The 20,564-nt window shown below is 34.2% G+C and overlaps 3 protein-coding genes and 1 pseudogene across 3 annotated transcripts; 3 read left to right on the top strand and 1 right to left on the bottom strand.

The window, feature by feature from the left end:
- Positions 1 to 69: 69 nt before the first annotated feature.
- Positions 70 to 3,077, top strand: LOC142540332 (E3 ubiquitin-protein ligase SINAT5-like). Its single transcript, XM_075646398.1, has 3 exons — positions 70 to 875; positions 1,660 to 2,046; positions 2,507 to 3,077. The coding sequence occupies exons 1-3, from the start codon at positions 666 to 668 to the stop codon at positions 2,867 to 2,869; spliced, it is 960 nt and encodes a 319-aa protein (XP_075502513.1). The 5' UTR covers positions 70 to 665; the 3' UTR covers positions 2,870 to 3,077.
- A 4,544-nt stretch (positions 3,078 to 7,621) lies between these two features.
- Positions 7,622 to 10,951, top strand: LOC142540331 (putative pectinesterase/pectinesterase inhibitor 61). The gene is made up of 3 exons (XM_075646397.1): positions 7,622 to 8,785; positions 9,787 to 9,923; positions 10,097 to 10,951. The coding sequence occupies exons 1-3, from the start codon at positions 7,848 to 7,850 to the stop codon at positions 10,792 to 10,794; spliced, it is 1,773 nt and encodes a 590-aa protein (XP_075502512.1). The 5' UTR covers positions 7,622 to 7,847; the 3' UTR covers positions 10,795 to 10,951.
- Positions 10,952 to 11,894: 943 nt separating this feature from the next.
- LOC142538420 (GDSL esterase/lipase At4g10955-like) lies at positions 11,895 to 13,317 on the bottom strand (annotated as a pseudogene).
- A 2,421-nt stretch (positions 13,318 to 15,738) lies between these two features.
- Positions 15,739 to 17,738, top strand: LOC142538419 (serine/threonine-protein phosphatase 7 long form homolog). The gene is made up of 5 exons (XM_075643740.1): positions 15,739 to 16,485; positions 16,568 to 16,668; positions 16,753 to 16,840; positions 16,946 to 17,389; positions 17,502 to 17,738. The coding sequence occupies exons 1-5, from the start codon at positions 15,739 to 15,741 to the stop codon at positions 17,736 to 17,738; spliced, it is 1,617 nt and encodes a 538-aa protein (XP_075499855.1).
- Positions 17,739 to 20,564: the final 2,826 nt, after the last annotated feature.

The following is a 20,564-nucleotide window of genomic DNA, read 5'->3' as shown; positions in this document are numbered from 1 at the left end:
CTTTTTTAGGACAAATGAACTTTTCTTTTTCTACAAAATTACAACCAACATTGTTAATCAAAGAGACAACATAACGAGTGATCCCCCAATTTTCTTTTACTCAAATCTCAACGAATAAAGGACTACTCTCTCAAAAAAAAAAAAGGTGAAACATAATACTATGATAGTATCCGTTGGATTTACATCCCATTTCAAAACCAACGGCGATCCTCATTTCTCTCTCCTCCCAAAAACCAGAAAAAGAGAGAGAAGAAGAAAAGAACCTCTTCTCAAGGAAATGATTCTTGTTGGGTTCTTTTGAATCGAACATTATCGATCTCTCTTACGGTTTCCTTCAAATCATTTTTTTTCATAGATTACTCAGAAAGAGAAGATTCTGAAGGGACTTATAAGCGAGGAAATATGAGTTTTTGAAAGTGGGCAATTTGGATTTCTGCCAAAGGTTGGATTTTTCGAGGTGGGGAGAAGATATCGCACTCAATCATTAGACTCGTAGATCTGGGCTTTTGAGATTTCCACAAAAGATTGTATTTTCCCTTGTTAGCATCTCTGTTTTTTTTTTTTTTTTTTTTGCCAAAAAATACAATATACGGAGTGTGCATTTTATATATTCGTGGAAGATTGGATCTGTGGGATCTGTTGTCATATTTCTGTTTTGTACTTAAATGGCAACAATTGAAATCGAGAGCGTTGAGTGTTTTTCTTCATCGGATGACATTGAAGATGAAGAGATGCAATCATTAGTTTCTTCTCACCCCCATTTGTTTTCTTCAAAGAATCTTAATATGGTGCCCTCTGGAATGGCTCCGACAAGCGTCCATGAATTGCTTGAATGCCCTGTCTGTACTAATTCTATGTACCCACCCATTCATCAGGTATGCTGTTTCTCTTAGTTCTCTTATTTGAGCTTTTTGGGGGTATATCCTTTTCTTTGGGTATATTGTTTATTCAATCTTGTGATTCAATATGCATTCCGTTACGTGTTCATTGGAATGTGATGCTTTGGTTTACTTGTTTGAAACTGAATTAGATTAATTGGATTTGTTGTAATTTACTAGGGTTATCACAGCATCTACGCAGTCATGATAATCTTGGTTGCATTATTCTTAGGTGAAATATATTAATGTAGTTTTGGCATTAGATGGCGATGTGTGGAGAATTTTCTAGTTCAGATGATGAATATGCAAAAGCTAAATTGCACTCCCGCAAGCATAGATGTTTTTCTTCATTCAGAATCGGAATTCTATTTCAATATTTTGATTGGCTTGTGCTGTAGTTTTTGTAAATATACAGTTGTAGTATCTAAGTCTGCATTATTTCTCTTTCAATTTCAGGATATTTATGTATGAGATACCTGGAAATTGAGAAGTTATGTTTCGTAATACATTAAAATTTGTGTGAAACAGGACACAACAAATTAGTCGCGTATACTGGTACTGTATTAAAAGGCTTGAGAGGATGTTTTTGCATTTGGGATTTAAGATTCTGATAATGACATTGTCACTTTTCGTTTTATCCAATATTGTTTTTAGTATTGCCATGATTTAGTGTTCCTGAGCTTTGACTGATAGAGAACTTTACAAGCTAGAAAACAATATCTAGTTCCTGTTTATTTGTGTAACATGAAGCATGGTTGATTGATAATGTGCTCTTTTACAGTGTCACAACGGGCACACTCTCTGTTCAACGTGCAAGACAAGAGTGCACAATCGATGCCCTACATGCAGGCAAGAGCTCGGTGACATCCGGTGCTTGGCACTGGAGAAGGTTGCTGAATCACTAGATCTACCTTGCAAATATTATTCTTTGGGATGCCTGGAAATTTTTCCATATTATAGTAAACTCAAACACGAAGCAGTTTGCAATTTCAGACCATACTGTTGTCCCTATGCTGGATCGGAGTGCTTGGTTACTGGGGACATTCCCTTCCTCGTATCCCATTTGAAAGATGATCATAAAGTGGACATGCACACAGGTTGTACTTTTAATCATCGCTATGTGAAGTCAAACCCTCGTGAAGTAGAAAATGCCACTTGGATGTTAACAGTGAGTTCACAGTCCCTTTTAGGTACTTTGGATTTGATTTGGGCAACAGTAGCATGAATCTATGATGTTCTTGATTTTCTCCTGGCTTTAGATCACCTCTAATTTATTTCTTTTGTGAATTAGATGACTTCTTGTGCATATATTGTAGTGTTCTGTAATCTTCTATATTCGGAATGAATAAACTCTTTGCTTAATTTGAGTGAGTCCAAAGATGATTTTCCAAGCTATGCGTGCTGATTTTTATTCATATAGTCATTACCATTAGATCATGTGATACACCTTTTGGTTCTACATGAATCTATGTGGATCTTATTGTGTTTCGCGTGATCCAATGTCATCAACACTTGCAGTATATGCCACCTGATAATAGTATAGAATTTGACATGCTGGTAGTGCCTGTCTAAACTTTTTATATGGTGTCTGCATTCTTAATCTTGTCCATTTCCATGTTTTTCATTAGGTATTCCATTGTTTCGGGCAATATTTCTGCCTTCACTTTGAAGCATTTCAACTCGGAATGGCACCAGTTTATATGGCATTTCTTCGTTTCATGGGCGATGAGAATGAATCCCGCAACTTCAGCTACAGTTTAGAGGTTGGAGCCAACGGCAGGAAGCTAATATTCGAGGGTACACCACGAAGTGTTCGAGATAGCCATCGTAAAGTAAGAGACAGCCACGATGGGCTTATTATTCAAAGAAACATGGCCCTCTTTTTCTCTGGAGGTGACAGGAAAGAGCTTAAGCTTCGAGTCACTGGAAGAATATGGAAAGAACAGCAGAATCCAGATGCTGGCGCCTGCGTACCAAATCTTTGTAGTTGATTGAGCACGTTGATTTTTGAGTAAGATTTTACGTGTTTTCTGGCTTTTGTGTGTCTGCTTAAGGGATGTGTTCTAGTGCTAAACTTCTGCTGTTCAACATATCAAGTATAGCTTGTTAACTGATTCTTGGAAATCATTTGTAGTTTCCTTATTAAATGGGCGTTTCAATCAGTTATTTGCATGATGAATGGGAGATGATCATTATATTTGGGTTGTGGCTTTGAAACAAGCAACCTCTGAGAAAGGACCCATAAGCATAAACCAGTTAAAGATAAATATTATTTTTTCACAAATCCAAACACCATTCCTGTACTTCATGTTTTAACAAAAATTTACCTTTTCAATGGACTTCATTTATTTCATATCCATTTTTCTTTTTCTTCTTTTGTATAGTTTTATAAATTTTTGTTTTAGAAATCTTTATTATAAAATAACATTAAAAAAGAAATTAGGTATTTTCTAAAATATTATCAATTTTGTATTTTAAATTTATTGCAAGTCTAAATGATATCTATCTCCAAAAATAGGGGAAAATGAAATTTTAATCAATTAAATTGATATGTCTGGAATTTTTTTATATAATTTGTCAATATTGGTTTTCATTCAATAATTTGAATTTTATTTTTAATTTTTTTAGCAAAAACTATTAAATCAATCAAATATTATTTATTGATATTGATTTATCGATGTACGTCATGTAGCGGGAATAAAAATATATTATATATATTAAAATAATTATAAACATAAATGAAGAGGAAAAATAAAACAAAACGATGTCTAATATTTCAAAATCGTAGGAAAAAAGCTCATCGTTTTTCTTTATTTTTGTTGAGATATATTTTAATTTGTATAATATAATTTATATCACTACAAGAAAAAAAGCCTATGACAACGGTGAAAACCGTTGTCGTAGGTCTTTTAAAACTGTTGTTAAAGCCCCTGTTGTTAAAGGTGCGCTCAAAAACAACGACTTTTTTTTCGTTGTTGTAGCTACAATTTGCAACGGTTTATGAGAAATCGTCGCCTGCAACATTAGCGACGAATTTATGTAAAATCGTCGCTATTTAGCGACGGATCAAAAAACCGTCGCCTACAAATGTAGCGATGGAATTAAGAAACCGTCGCTAAAATTAGCGACTGTTTGCTCATGCATTCCGTCGCTACCTTAGCGACGGTTGTATCATGATGGCCATCGCTAATATTTTCGATAAAATAAAAAAAAATTTACTTTTAATAAATCTAAAAAAACTTACAATATTACTATGATAAAAAAAAAATTCCCGTGAAAAAAAAAATGTACCAAAAATTAAATGGAAAAAATTTACATTAAATCGAAACTAAAATCATTTAAGAGATGAAAATTTTAAGTGTTGTGAAGTGGTAAAATTGTGTAAGAGAGAAAAATTTTAAGTGTTGTGAGGTAGGGGTAAGAAAATGGATCGAAAGTGGCGGTATTTATAGAAAATCTTGCGACGATTATTGGTTAAACCGTTGCTAATAGCGACGATTAATGACAAAACCGTCGCTAATTATGGCGGTATTTTCAAAATTTAAATTCCGTCTTATGACCGTCGCTATATTTAGCGACGATAAAGCTATAACCGTCGCTAATATTAGCGACGTGTTTATGAAAACCGTCGCTACGTGAAAACATGCGACGGTTTACCTTTACCCATCGCTAAATGTAGCGACGGTTTAGTAAAATCGTCACTAAATATAACGACGGTTGTTAGTAAAACCGTCGCAATTTTGAAATAGAGACGGTTTTGATAATCAAATTTAGCGACGGTTTTGCAAAAATCGTGCTAAATATGGCAACAGCTTACACAAACCGTTGTCGATTGTCCAAAAAACACGTTAATAAACAACAGTTCACAGAACCGTTGTCATAAATGCTATGACAAAGGTTCTATAAACCATTGACCCTAAAAACCGTTGTCTTTGACCCACAAAAGACAACATTTTTTATAAAACCGTTGTCTTTTTCCTTCAAAAGACAATGGTTTTATAAAACCGTTGTCTTTTGCTTAAAAAAACGCTCTACGACAACAGGTTTTAACTAAAACCGTTGTTAAATTTTTTTAACAACGGTCGTATGTGTGTTGTTGATTTAAAAATTTCTTGTAGTGTATTCTCCCTATATGAGTAATATAGAAGATCATCGATATCAAATAAACAATAATTGGTTGATTTAATGGCTGCGTGAAAAAAATAATGAAAACAAAAATAATCCAAATTATTATATGAAAATTAAACATTGGCAATTTAGCTGACAAACATCAACGCAAATTTTCCGATGAGACAATTTTTATATGCTTCAACATTTTTTAAAATAATACCAACATTTTTTTTAACATACTATAATTAATTTAATTAAATTATTGAACGTGTTATTATGTCTAATTAAAGAAGTTAGAGATGAGCAACTTTTTGCAAGTGTACTATAGGAAAGATACAATAATGGTGCTCCCATTTTAACTTTAAATCTTCACAATATAAAAAGTTCATCTATCCATGCAAACATATATATATTTGCGACTCTTTCGAACCCCTTTACGCCTTATTCTACACTTGAGAACAACTTAAAGGAGATGGAACCATCCAAAGTAACAAATGCGTTCTCTCTCTTTTTTTTAAAAAAATTTATTATTATTCTAAAGTTGCAAAAGCATCTACTTCGGTTTCCTTCCCTTGTTGAAATTAATTTAAATTGATTTCGTGTCGTTTTTTAAAACCATTAAGTTTCGCTTGAGATCTAATGCCATACTTTTTTCTAAAACCATTGTCATTGACTCATAAAAGACAACGATTTTTAAAAAACTGTTGTCTTCGACAAGGAAGAAATTCACAAAGACAACGGTTTCTGATAAAACCGTTGTCTTTTGAATGTGCTTGAATGTGAAATTTCTTGTAGTGCTCTCACTATATTTAATACAATAGTTCACCTAAATTCAAAATAAAAATTCGTGACATGTTGTATTAAAACATAATACAGACTCAACTTCCCAACTATAGTTGTATAAATGTAGAAAGAGGGCACTCGCTTTTATGTAGATTCTCGTGCTTTTAAATATAACACGAGCTTATGATTCCCTTTTGTTTGCTTTTTACTACTTTCTCAAATGGAATATTTGCAATTTTTTAGGTGTCCATCTAATGCAATAGAGGATTGAGGAATAATGAAGCAGGAGAGTAGAAATGGTATTTTCCACATGCTTTGAGGTTCAAAACTTTATGGTTTAGACAAAAATATGACAATGGAAAAAAAATTTGCTAGAGAGTGAGGGAGGCTACATGCATGCTCGTGGATCACCGGGGCACCCATGTGTATCGGGTGAGTTAGGTGGGCTACATATGGTCGGTCATATACGTATCGTCATTCACATCAGAATGTGATGAAACACACATTATACTTATTAATAAAAGATACACGCGTTGCATGTGTACGTTGTTATTATTTCAATTTAGAAGAGTTATTCGATTTAAAAGAGAAGTCTTGTTTATATTTTTTTTACGTAAAATATGGAGTGATTTTGAGGAGGATTTGAGTATGGTAATTAGAAAGATAATTATGAGATTAAATATTTTGGTTGATCACCAGAGCTCCAACAAGACAAACATCAATGGCAGAACATGTATTTCATATTTAATTCCGCAATTTATATACTTGGATCTAATTAAGAAATGATCGAAAAGCTACAAAGAAACCAGTTCTTTGCAAGAGGGGATTTTCTCCTAGCAGAAGCCAGCTAATCCCCGGACATCGACCTCATACCAAACCACCGATTCGAAGAAAATGGAACTCGATAGCAAATAAAATTTATAAAGTACGTGACTCGTCCATGTGCATATATATGATAACGTGATGATATATAATTGTATTAAAAATAATAAAATATATATGGAGGGTGTGATTTAATTTATAGGTAAATTATTTTTTCATTTTGTTTTAAAATATTATTCATAATTGGGTGTGTTTAAATTTATGTATTGTGTTAAATATGTAGAAGGGGATATATATGTACTAAATAGCCGACATACAAGAAGCTAAAATCATTGAATCGAGAAATATTTTATTTTAGAAAAAAAAAAGACCTTTTAAAAGCTATGGTGATAAAATAAATTCTCCCAAAGTGAGTTTACAAATTGTAGAAATTAAAATTGCCAAAATCTTTATTCTCAATCTCCTTAAGACATAACCCATGAAAATACTAAGAGTAGGTATTCAGTCTCACGAATCTTTATCTGTGAGATGGGTCAACACTACCGATATTCACAATAAAAAGTAATACTCTTAGCATAAAAAATAATATTTTTTCATGGATAACCCAAATAAGATATCTATATAACAAAATACGACCCGTGAGACCGTCTCACACAAATTTTTGACAAATACTAAATATTTATTATCAATAAATTTCAAGATTTTGTAAAGCTTTTGTCTTGAAACATTTTTCTTTTTATCCAAGGAGATTGAGTTGCCAAAGCCACAAGCAACGTGAGGTGGTATCTAGTGGACGCCTCACGTATGAACATTCGATCTATTAAGTGGATTGATCCGATTTATATGTAAAGTGTAAGATAATTTTTTTACATAAAGATGATATATTTTTATGTATTATGTCAGATAAATTATTCGTTTCATAAAATTTATTTGTTAAAAAATACAATTTATGATGGTATTATCAAATTAGAAAGAACTAATTAACTCTTACCTCGACCAAATAAAATATACAATCATACAAATAATTTAAATTTTGTGCATAGAATCGCCGGCCTTTAGAGTTTTATTTCGACTGGCCGGAACCCCTCCCCCGGCATACGAAAGTCTCCCTTGTAAAAGCCACAGCTTCGACTGGTATAAATCGACCTCAAAAAATGTGTCCAATCGCTTACTTATAAAAGCCACAGCTTCGACTGGCGTACACCAAAGTCTCTTTCGACTTTCTTCCCTCTCTAGATCACTCAGCTCAAGCAGATGGAGTATGGAAGGCTCGGACCCACCGAGCCAAAAGGCTCCTCTGCCCCGAGCCTGAACAACGAACACACCTTGAAACCAAAAAAATCCAAACTCAAGCTTCTGCTGATCCTCGCCGCCACTCTCATGGTAGCGTCCGCCATCTGCGATGCGCTGGTGGTGACTCTCCGAAACACAGAAACGGCCGAAAAGCTCCGTCGTCGGCATCCCTCCCAAGCCATGTCAAGAACCTGCAGCAAAACTTTGTACCAGTCTCTTTGTTTGGATTCCCTCTTAGATTTCCCAGGCGCACTCGGCGCCTCCGACAAAGACTTAGTTCACATTTCCGTTAACATGACTCTACAGCGAGTGGGCCGCGCTCTGTATCACGCGTCCGGATTCACTAACCTCCCCATGGGTTCTTACGAGAGATCAGCCTACGAGGATTGCCTCGAACTCCTGGACGATTCAGTGGACCTCCTCACGCGTTCACTCGTCTCCGTCTTACCTGGCGGGGGAGACGCCGCCGCCTCGTCGACTCAGGACGTCTTAACCTGGATCAGCGCCTCGCTGACAAATCATGACACCTGCAATGAAGGATTCGAGCAACTCACAGGAGACTTGAAGAATCAAATGTCGGATCGGTTGAAGGATTTATCCGAACTCGTGAGTAATTCACTCGCGATTTACGCTGCCAATGGCGGTAACGACGATTTCTCCGGGATCCCAATACAGAATCGCCGGCGGCGATTATTGAGCAGCGTGGAAAAACACGAGCATTTTCCGTCGTGGTTGTCCCGGAAAGATCGAATGATGTTAGACATGCCGGTGACGGCTATCAATGCCGATATAATCGTATCGCATGATGGGAATGGAACGTACAAGACGATCGCGGAGGCGATCAAGAAGGTGCCGGAGCACAGCAGTCGTCGAACTATAATCTATGTGAGGGCAGGAAAGTAAGTTCACGTTTATAGATCAAACATCCTTGGAATTAAAACTCTTCTTCTGCTAAAACACTATTAATATGTAAAAGTTCTTTTTGAACACACACTAAAAGGAAATTCATGATTTATAGAAATCTAAAAGGGGCAGATCAAATATGTGAAAAACTTGCATGACACAGTCTCACAGGTCGTATTTTGTGAGATGAATTTCTTAGTTGGATCATCCATGAAAAAGTATTATTTTTTATGCTAAAAGTATTATTTTTTATTGTGAATATCGGTAGGATTGACCCGTCTTACAAGAGACCTACTCGTCAAATATTACAAGAGGACCCTAAAGGTAAAACATACATAAAAACAAAAAATACCATGATTTAAAGGTTTTTTTTTTCCTGGCTTCGTAGATTTGCCTACTCAGTAGAATATTTATGAATTTTTAGAAAGATTGCTTGCATTTTAATTACTTTTAATAATAATTACATTAACTTTATTTGTCCCTATCACGTATACATTATTTGTTCAACAATTCATGTCAATGAGTCGTAGTTTCATTTTATGATAATTGAATGTTGACTATTAAGTTTAACTATGGAAATGATAGGTGGGAAGATGTTGGTTGCTCCTTAATAATAGAATAAGAATCTAATGCAGAGTCGTTGGATCATGTTCACCGTACATAGAATACAATTAATCCAACGATGGTGTTATGCACATCATCAGATCCAAAACCGTTCGATAGAACAAATTAAATAATATGTTTTGCGAAAATGTTTTTAAAATGGTCATTGTAATTTCTGTTAAGAAAATAGACATATTCCACATTTCAACACACATGAAATGACTAATTTTAAAAACAAAACACATAATATGTCCATTAACCATAATATATACTCCCTCTTGGTGAAATAATTGTCATTCTATCGGTACTTCCGAATAATGATGGGGTAAATTATGAAATAACGAAAAGTGTGAGGGTGAATTTGTGTTTACTAAGTGTAATTATTTGTTGTTAGGTATGAAGAGAACAACTTGAAGGTGGGGAGGAAGAAGAAGAATGTGATGTTGATCGGAGATGGGAAGGGCAAGACGGTCATTTCGGGTGGGAGAAATATATTTGACGACATCACTACATTCCACACCGCATCTTTCGGTAAATTCCTTTTTTCTCCACCTTTTTGCACTTTTGATTTGATCACAGTTTTACTCTTCTCCACGATTATTATTGCTATTTCCACTTTGCTATGTATATGAATCTTGAAGAAGATAAAAGTGTGTTCATGGTGGACCATGGTTAATTGTATCTATGTTAATTTGCATATACAGCGGCAACTGGAGCTGGCTTCATTGCGAGGGACATATCGTTTGAAAACTGGGCAGGACCGAGCAAGCACCAAGCTGTGGCGCTCCGTATCGGAGCCGATCACGCAGTGATTTTCCGATGCAACATCATTGGATATCAAGACACCCTATACATTCACTCCCAGAGGCAATTTTACCGTGAATGCGACATATATGGCACCGTAGACTTCATATTCGGTAACGCTGCAGCCGTTATCCAAAGCTGTACCATTCATGCCCGTAAGCCAATGTCACTTCAAAAGAATACAATCACCGCACAGAATCGCAAAGATCCTAACCAGAACACTGGCATTTCGATCCATGCCTGCAACCTCGTGGCGGATCCCGATCTTGAGAAAGAAAAGGATGCCTATCCAACATATTTAGGGCGACCATGGAAGCTATATTCGAGAACGGTGTACATGCTTTCCAACATGGGAGATCACATTCACCCTAGCGGTTGGTTAGAGTGGAATGCAACATTTGCACTAGACACATTGTACTACGGCGAGTATATGAATTATGGTCTCGGTAGCTCGTTAGGGCAGCGCGTAAAATGGCCAGGTTATCGTGTCATTAAGTCCAAGGAGGAGGCCAGCAGGTTCACCGTGGCACGGCTTATTCATGGATCATCTTGGTTGCCCTCGACCGGGGTCGCATTCTTGTCCGGCCTCTCAAATTGAATTATTTTACTAACACACATGAAGCTAATAAGGGATTGTGTTGAATTAATTCTTGATATGATTTTCTTGATTTACTATGTAGTAATAAATCTACGTTTATGTATGTGTTAAAAGGGAATTGTAAATGTATTACTAGCTTTCACGAGTTTTGGACTCATTGGTGGACTACTAATTAGATATTTGATACCCAAGCACAAATAGAAATCATTTGTTTGAATGGGACGTGATTAATTTGTAAAATGAAATCGAATTTTACTCTAAAAAATATTATAAAATTGGTAACGGGCAATGAAGTCCTCTTCCGTCGGTGGGTTTAATTGCTTAAAATAAAGGAAATATTCCCATATTGTCGGTGGCTTTTAAATTCTTTGAACAATTATTGGACTGATCACATGAATTGTGAATGATTAAAGGAAATGCTCCATTAATGAAGTTTGACTTTAAATTTTTCACCGTACATTCTTGCCCCTAATCACAATTAACGATTTCCCCCCTTTAATTTGAGTTTAAATGGATTCACACCCACAGGACTGAACTAAAGAGCATTTTCTAACTGGAAGTGTGGATCAAATTGATAATGAGATCTGAGAGTAAGAATCTTGGGAGTAAAACCCGTTAAAATGACTTCGTATGCATGTGACTGTATGTTTAGAAGTTTAGGTGATAATCAGTATTAATTTAGAAATATTTAGGTGTATATATATGAATTTATATCTAATTCAACCCCAAAAACTATCTCAAAAATAAAATTTTCCAACCGACGAGTGACATCTGACATATTCACCCACGCTCAGAAATGAATAACTGTTGGATGATGTTCACAAAACATTATAAAATGGTTTAAAAGGGCAGTCCAATATATAACGATGAGCTGAGCTTTGATATCAGATTGAGATGGAGATTTTAACTCAACTCTAATACTCAAAAATATGATTGTCCAGTCCAGATACATGTATATAACTCTCAATAATATAAGCCAACCGAAGTAAGACATCTAACTCTTACTATGTAACTATCTGTGTTTACATAAATTTTCTTCAAATAATACAACTATATATTGTTATACAGAAGGCAAGACAATACTCACAGTTACGTGCATCTTAATTTCCAAGGCAAACCTTCCCTCTAGCAGCCGACACGACACTCCCAATAGAATGCTGCGTACCCAATTCTTCCTGCGACAATCGACTCCATCTTCTCCCTGGGCTCGAAATACCCCACGTACTCGCTGCAAATTAAATTCTTCGGGTGGATAAATAAGTACGGCACCCAAGACGACAACATGGTAAACTCGTCACTTTCTCTGGCCTTTTTTCTTCCGTTAACAGCCATAGGTATCCCTGCTGTGAGGACACTGTTTGCGAACCTCAACCCGAGCCTCAACTTGTCGCTTTTTATCCGGTCGATCGGAGGGAATATGAACGAAGGATTGAATATATAAGTTTTTACATTATCACCATCAGTTCTTGCCATTTCCCTAGCTTCCAATGGTGAGCGCAATGGATGCTCCCAGCAAATATCCCGCCAACCAAATGTTCCCTAAGTCCACCCTGCTGGCCACCTCTCGAACTGCTTCGGACCCGCTGTGAAACCCCTTGTTCTCTTTTCAAAATTATTGAGTACGCAGTGGACGTTGAGCTTGAAATCTTGTGCCCTGTTGATGGCTTTCACAATGATGCCGGAAGGCGATTACATAGGGTGGAGGCGGCCTCTGGAATAAAGAATTGAGAGGTGTTGGAGGATGTGGAGATTGAACTCGAAAATGGCGCCAAAGTAGGAGACGTCATGATCGTCCACGAGGACTGGATTAGTCTGAAATTGAAGAATTCCCACCATGGCGGCCGGCGCGGCGAGGGCTTGAGACCCTTGCCGGTTGTGATGCCGGTCACTTTCGAGTTGGTACACTCTTTGAACCAAGCCTGCAGCAATGGATCTCCTATGGTATGAGTTATTCCTGTTTAAATTTGACAAATATTGGTGTGAAAGTTAAATAACTAATTCCTTATTCTACAGACACAAATATTAAACAGTATTATTAATGGATCAATGATTTTTAAGACGAGTTGTGGGTTTCAGTCACATTTATGAGTGTTTAAAAAATTTAATCTAAATTTGTCAAATTTCTTTTTTGTTATGTTATCTTTGTTTTTTTTTAATAATGTGATAATTTTAGTATTTTTTTGATGTCAAACAATGTGTACAATGTCACATTATCACTCCTAGTAGAAAATTATTAAAATTGCTAGATATTGAAATATAATGACTGAAATTGAATTACATATCTGACCAAAACTACAATGTTATATTAAAAATAATAAGATAAAATAAAAAATTTGATCTGAATGATATTGACAGTATGAGCCTCTTTGCCTAAAAAATCAATGTTAGCCGTTTATAAACATTGTTCTAGTACTAAGCTAGCTTTTACAGTGTAATTTGGATAAAATAAATCCTCGAAAAAGACATGTAGTTTGTCGTAAGGAAGCTGGGGAACTACCCTTTTGGCTCACTGAAGGCGCTCATTAATTGTATTCACCCATCGTACGAGAATGCCTTTCGTTTTGCATTGAAGGGCAACTCTTCAATATCAGCTGGAGATCTAATGAAGCATTCAGAATTATTTTCTCTCAAAGCCTAGCTTATTCACTGGCAATCTAAAAATAGCAAATCAAAGCAAGTAACAAGAAATAGATGTAGGATATAAATTAAGTTGCATTGACTTAAAAAACTAAAAAAACTAAAAAAAAACCCACAAAATAAATTGACAACAAGAAAGACATGACAAAATCCATGAAATGAAATAGCATTTGATCATCAGATTATATACTAAATTACCTTAAATCCAGAGGACAGCTCCACGAGATATGAGGGTTTTCTGCTTTCCAACAGTTAATAATGTGTATGCAAATGCAGAGAGAAGGTAGATAAATGATAGAGGATATTAGTATATAATTACGACACAAGTTGGGCACGAAAATAAAATGTCATGAACTGAAAATTACTTATTGTTGCATTTGGAAATATGGATTTGAAATTCATGGATTTCGATTATATTTTTATTCTTGACAATGAAACGATCGATGAAATCCTAAAACAATAATTTACTTATTTACACATTAATTACACAAATTAGAATGTATTTCAATTGCCTCATTTATTTGGTGAACTTGAAATCCATCATAATTAACATTAAAATACTATATAAATATGGAAGTTTGAATTTAAAGTTACTGGTCTAGTTTCCTTAACACTACAAAAAAAAAAAATTGAATATATCCGAAATCCATATATTCAAAATTCATCGATCCAATTTCAATCTAAAGGTGTTTAGCTTCTTTTTTTTTAACCAATGAACTTGTTTTAAATATTAATTAGTAATTACTTAGTTTTAATAATTTTACGTGCGTAGGATGTTGTGGCTTGTGTTAATTCATTTGGCATTAAGATGGATTTTTTGAATTTTTTTAAACTATTTTTTTTATCTTTTAGTTATCTTGAAATCAATTTTGTGTAATATTTCTTCCATAAACTAATTAATAGTACAATAATGGGTTTGCAAGGCTTTTTTTTAAAAAATATTATAAATTAATTAATTCATTATAATAATGTGGCAAAGTGGGGAGTTTTACAAAAATATTGCAATCCGGGACAGTGAGTCCCGGATTGTGACATTTGTAAAATAAAAATAAAAAACTAAAAAAAAAAAAAGGAAAAGCAGAGAATCCGTGACCAAAGTCACGGATTCATGGAATCTGTGACAGTCTGCCACGGATTCTGAATCCGTGGCAGACTATCACGGATTATTAGAATCCGTGACTGGCTCTCACCCTCTTTAAATTGAGCACATTCTAGGAGAATTTCTTTCATTCGCATCAAATTTTTTTTTCCTTCGGTCTCACTTTCATTCAGCTAGTTATTCCGATTTTGCGAGAATTTCATTCGGCGACTTCAGTGCATTTAGCGTACGTAAGTCTTTGAATTATTTTTTTGTTTATTATATTTATTATTGTCAGTTAATTATAATAATTTTAAGTAATCACAATAGTTATATTATTAATTGTATTATTGTACTTATTGGATACCGAGAACTTTATGACCGCATCGTAATAGTTTTAAGTAATAATAATAACTATACTTAATTTTATTACAATAATTATAAATTATATTATTGGAATTACATGTTATAAATAAGTATTATTCCACATAGATCATAAATAATTAGAGCTAAGTTAATTAGATTATGTTATATATTTATACACAAAAATTTAAGCAGAGAAGTGATACATTGCTAAATTTCACAACATAGAACTTTGAAGTACAATATTTGGGGGAAAAAAAAATACTGTCAATCTTTCTATTCTAATTATTAACTAGAATTATAAATAATAACTCTGTATTAATTGTATTATTAGAATTAGTTGTAATGTAAATTATATTATTTAAATTATTATAATATTAATTGTATAATAATAACTATTTTGATACTATATTTTTCTAATTATAAAATAATATTAATACGTACATATTAATACTTTTATATTGTATAATTTTAATACTTATATATTAATATTAATCGACTCACGTAATTTTGTTATTACTTATATATTAATTGCATCACGTATTAAAATATTAATACTGAATAATTAAAATATTAATTGTATAACATTAATATCTATATATTAATTTCATGAAGTAATTTTTTTATTCAAATACTTATAATATTAATTATATAATAATAAGTATATTTAATTTAATTATAATAAATGTATACGTTTTGTAACTATTACTAATGTATTTATTATAATAAATAAATATTACTAATTTATTTATTGTAATTACATGTTATATTTTTTTATAATAAATAACTATTGTTAATGTATATATTTTATAACAAATAACTATTACTAATAAATAACTATTAATTAATGATTTATTGTTTGCAAGATGGCTGAAAATACGGAGAATGTGTTGTATTTGCGGGATAGACACATATCAATTAATATCAACGCTGAAAATATGGATGCAATAATTTCGCCACGCCGGTCAGACAAATGTCTTTGGAGATTGCTTAATGCTGGGATTCACCTCCGTGTCCGCCTATGTCTTGCACGCATGGGCTTCTATGGTGTCATTCAGTGTGGTCCTATTAAATATTATGATAATCATTTGCTTACAGCCATTGTTGAGAGATGGCGTCGTGAGACACACACATTTCACCTAGCCGTGGGCGAGGCAACAATCACTCTGCAGGACGTTGCCCTTATTTGGGGGTTGAATATTGATGGCATTCCCATCACTGGTGTAGATATCGCGTACAATAAACATACTTTACAACAGCGCTGCGCTACTTGGTTGGGTTTTACGCCCACATATTCTCAGATTAAAGGTGCACATCTTTATCTAACCACTTTGCTAGACCATTGCCTAAATAATATGGTTAATGACGAGAGCACTGAAGAGGAGGTGACACAATATTCTTGTTGTGTTGCATTAATGATCATTGGTGTATGTATGTTTCCGGACTCGGAAGGTGCTGCTGTGAAACTTATGTATTTGCAGTTCCTTGAGGACATAGAATTTGTGAATACGTACAGCTGGGGTTCTGTTGTGTTGGCATATCTTTATAGAGAGTTGTGCGACACATCAATGAGTTTGAAGGTTGATTTGTGTGGCCCAGTTCAGATATTGCAGGTATTTGTACATTTATACGGTCATTATATTTTTTGTACTTTTTTTCTTATGATTTGACTATTTCTGTTGTATGTTATTGCAGATTTGGGTGTGGTCTAGGATTATTCTTCTTTGCACTGATAGAGCTCAACAGGTATCTATTTCAGAAGAGCAGGATCTACCATTCCCACCATACGGCGCACGGTACTAATAAAAAATAGTTAAAATTTAATATTATTATTTCTTATTTTTTAAAATGAAAATATTGTGTACTTTTATAAATTACAGGTGGAGACGCGGATTTTCTTGGACACACACGGCCCAGCATTCGGTCCGTATAATGAGAGATATGCTTGACAGGATGGTAGAAGGACATGTAGATATATAAATTAGTTGTTTAGAGCTTGAAATTTTTTTACAATTTTAATCTTATTTATATATTATGAAATTGCTAATCTTTTTTTCATTTTATTTGCTTCAGTTTCTATGGACAGTTTATGATATGGAGTCTCCGGAGGTTGGCAGAATTCTGGATGAAAATAGCATTCATCTATGTCGGTCGGCATGCACATTGATTAATTTTCATATCGTTGAGATGCATAGACCAGAGCGGTGTCTCCGACAGTTCGGAATGCGTCAGGGTATTCCGCCACCTGCTACTAACTTCGACAATTTCCATAGGCTGACTCGACAAGGCCGGAACAACTTCGATTGGGCGACATATCACGCGGATTTTGTAGAAATGTGGAATGATAGATATAATTTTGTGATTGGTGGAGACTATGTCATACCTGGTACGCCCGCCATCACAGTGGACTATATTGGTTGGTATTATCGCATTTCACAGATAGTGCTCTCGCCGCCAGTGGTACCTTCGAACATCATGAGCTATCATCCTGTTGATGCAAACTACCGACAATTTATCGTAAGAAATGTTTTATTTATCTACATATGAACGTAAATTTATCTACATATGTACATGAATATAATTTGTTGTATTAAATATGTGTTACATAACATATGCATCTATGTCACAGGCACGCCCAGCTCATGTGCAATATCCACCGATGTGGACAGGAAATGAGTTTGAACCCGGACCATCGATTTGTGTGGCCCAGTTCTTGCATTTGACCTTCCAAATTGTCGGAGAACTTTCGACAACGATATATTCACGTCTCAAAACCCGAATTGAAAAATCCTTCACAGAAGCTATTAACTCACCTTTGCTATTAAAAACCATTCTTACACCGAGCTCTGGCCTTTCAGGATTGTAAAAGTTTGTTCGTGATGCAGAAGGAATACCAAATGAATCTGGAATTTGTTCATGATAGACTTCATTGAAAAATTGAGGAATTTCACGTAAATGTTGCTCCGGTGCAATAGGAATGTTCTCTGTCATTGTTGCTCCAGACATTAACACACGCGCCGATGTCCCTTCATTTGCATTGTCAACATGATGATCATCTTATCCGTCACTTGATGTAGCATACAAATCATCATCACTATTCATGACATGATGCGAACTGTCCCCGAATAAATCATCTTGCTCAGGCATGTGTTCTGTAATTGGGGCGGGAATATTTGCATCCAATTGACCTGTTCTACTAGAACCCCATGCGACATCAACTCCTGATGGACCCGTGATATGATGATCCCAACCTCTTGAAATAAAATCCCATTCTCGTGTTGTATTCATCCCCTATGCATAGTCTTCTTCAGTGTCATCCGTGATATGGTGATCCCAAGGACCAGTGTCGATCCCAGAGTATGTATGCCCTGACTGTTCATCGATGTGATACATAGAAGGTCCCGCTTCATTCAAACATACTGTTCCCAAACCTTGCGTTATTACTGGCATGACTGCATCAAAATCGTAATCACTTACGTTCTGTAACACTGGCGATGAATCAACATACAAGTACATGCAATCCAGTGTCGGCAACTCAAACATAAATTGTAGACTATCATCATCTGTGATATAGACATGCTCTTTATTGTAACGAGCCAACGAGCTATAACAATATTTCGTTGACAACTTGATGCAGAATTTTGATGGGTCGATATCCAGTTTCCGATGCACAAAATTCACCAATTGAGAAAATGTAATAGACCGAGAGATTTTAATGGGCCTTGTCGCGGAGATACTATATCCAACCATACCATCTTCAATAATGACATAGCCACCTACATACAGTAAGCCTCTCACAGTATCCATGTCTGCACCAAAAAAATGACATAATGTATACAATCATAACAAAATTTAATACAAAAAATTGTTATGACTTAGATTTAAAATTTAGATTTTTAAACGTGTGTAATTAGAATTTTCAAATATATTAGTTTCTTATATTAACAATTTTAACAATTAATTAAGTGTATAAAAAAATTAAAATTAATAAAAAAAATATAATAAACAGAAACAAATGAACAATTTACAAGATAAATTTATATTTCTCAAATTTTTTTTACTACATATAAAATTTTTGTTACCTTAAAACTTAATTTGATTACTAAAATCAGACTTCTAAGTAAATTAATATTATTATTATTATTATTGAATAAAAATATATTATTATTATAAATATTATTATTATTATTATTATTATTAATTTAATATATATGTACTGTCGAGGCGTGCAACTTTGAAATAATTATAAAGAGTCATTAGTAACAAAATTTTATAAAATAGTATAATACAACCGAAAAAAATAATATTTACATTAATACAACATAAATAATACAATTAAAATATAAGAAATTATTTAAATTACCTTTTCAAATGTCGTTGTATGGAATTTGTAATTAAATCAGCTACCGGAGTTTAATATCTGCAATAAATTACAAACATTAAAAGATACGATATACATAAAACAATTCAATATAGAAAGAAAAAACAGAGATTCGACGGAATTCTCCAAAATTCTAATACTCCTCACTGATTCCAAAAATTATAACTAACAAAAAATACCACGGAACGAGAAAAAAAATAGTTGAGTAGGAAGAATGCCGAATATTTGTGCCGAAGGATCGATGAAAAAATATTTGCGCAGAATGCCTAATACTGATTGATAAATGAATGTTTGCGCCGATGGAAAAATGTCGAACACTAGGTGCAATTTATAGGAAAAGAGGCCACGGATTATACACGGAATTGATCCGAGTCAGAATCCGTGACAGACTGACCCGGATTCAGAATCTGGGTCAGTCTGTCACGGATTCATTTGAATCTGACACAATTTCTTTTTTATTTTTTTGATTTTTTTTTTTAAAATGTCAGAATCCGGGATCAGTGAGTCCCGGATTGCAATATTTTTGTAAAACTCTCCACTTTGCCACATTATTATAATGAATTAATTAATTTATAATATTTAAAAAAAAAGCCGGGTTTCCAAACCCATAAGCTATTAAAGCCCATTAAACAAAATAAGTAAATTACGTAGTTGCCATCGGTGGCGAGAAACACGAGACGGGTGAAGAAAAAATAAATTGCGTAAAGCAATTAGGAGGCCGATTTGAGACTTCCTGAGCAGAACGAATTAAATAGGAGGCAGATTTGACACTTTCTGAGTAGAACTAATTAAGTAGGATGAGATGATCTCACGTGATCGTATTTTGTGATACGAATATCTTATTTATGTCATTCATGAAAACAGTATTATTTGTTATGCACGTAATTGTAATTTAAAATAAAATAAAAAAATTTGTTTTTAAAAGGAGACTTTGAATTCAAAGCGCATGCGATGTGTTGAATAAAAATCATAAAATGAAAAAGGGGTGTGTGAATTTTGGTTATTGTTACTTTGAATATTAGTATTCGTCCTTCATTTAGACGGTCCTTGAAAGTTGAAACTACCAAGCTGCTTCCATTAATTACCACCTTGTATATGTTACGTAAACTTGTGTGAGGCGATCTCACCTCACATGTCGTATTTTGTGAGACAAATCTCTTATTTGGGTCATCCATAAAAAAAGTATTACTTTTTATGCTAAAATTATTACTTTTAATAGTGAATATCGGTAGGGTTGACCCGTCTCACAGATAAAGATTCGCGAGACCGTCTCACAAGAGACATACTCATTTTTAAATTGGTATTAGACAT

The sequence above is a fragment of the Primulina tabacum genome, chromosome 3 (genome assembly GCF_025594145.1).
Source record: "Primulina tabacum isolate GXHZ01 chromosome 3, ASM2559414v2, whole genome shotgun sequence".
NCBI lineage: Eukaryota > Viridiplantae > Streptophyta > Magnoliopsida > Lamiales > Gesneriaceae > Primulina > Primulina tabacum.
Note: the sequence above shows the minus strand (reverse complement) of the source record. Positions and strands in the feature narration are given on the sequence as shown.

Excerpts from the sequence above, each read along its gene's own strand:
- LOC142540331 (XM_075646397.1), top strand. The coding sequence starts at position 7,848 with ATGGAGTATGGAAGGCTCGGACCCACCGAGCCAAAAGGCTCCTCTGCC. Across the intron at positions 8,786-9,786 it reads ATCTATGTGAGGGCAGGAAA|GTATGAAGAGAACAACTTGA; the intron begins GTAAGTTCACGT and ends ATTTGTTGTTAG. Across the intron at positions 9,924-10,096 it reads ATTCCACACCGCATCTTTCG|CGGCAACTGGAGCTGGCTTC; the intron begins GTAAATTCCTTT and ends TTGCATATACAG.
- LOC142540332 (XM_075646398.1), top strand. The coding sequence starts at position 666 with ATGGCAACAATTGAAATCGAGAGCGTTGAGTGTTTTTCTTCATCGGAT. Across the intron at positions 876-1,659 it reads TGTACCCACCCATTCATCAG|TGTCACAACGGGCACACTCT; the intron begins GTATGCTGTTTC and ends GCTCTTTTACAG. Across the intron at positions 2,047-2,506 it reads ATGCCACTTGGATGTTAACA|GTATTCCATTGTTTCGGGCA; the intron begins GTGAGTTCACAG and ends GTTTTTCATTAG.
- LOC142538419 (XM_075643740.1), top strand. The coding sequence starts at position 15,739 with ATGGCTGAAAATACGGAGAATGTGTTGTATTTGCGGGATAGACACATA. Across the intron at positions 16,669-16,752 it reads TTCCCACCATACGGCGCACG|GTGGAGACGCGGATTTTCTT; the intron begins GTACTAATAAAA and ends TATAAATTACAG. Across the intron at positions 17,390-17,501 it reads CAAACTACCGACAATTTATC|GCACGCCCAGCTCATGTGCA; the intron begins GTAAGAAATGTT and ends TCTATGTCACAG.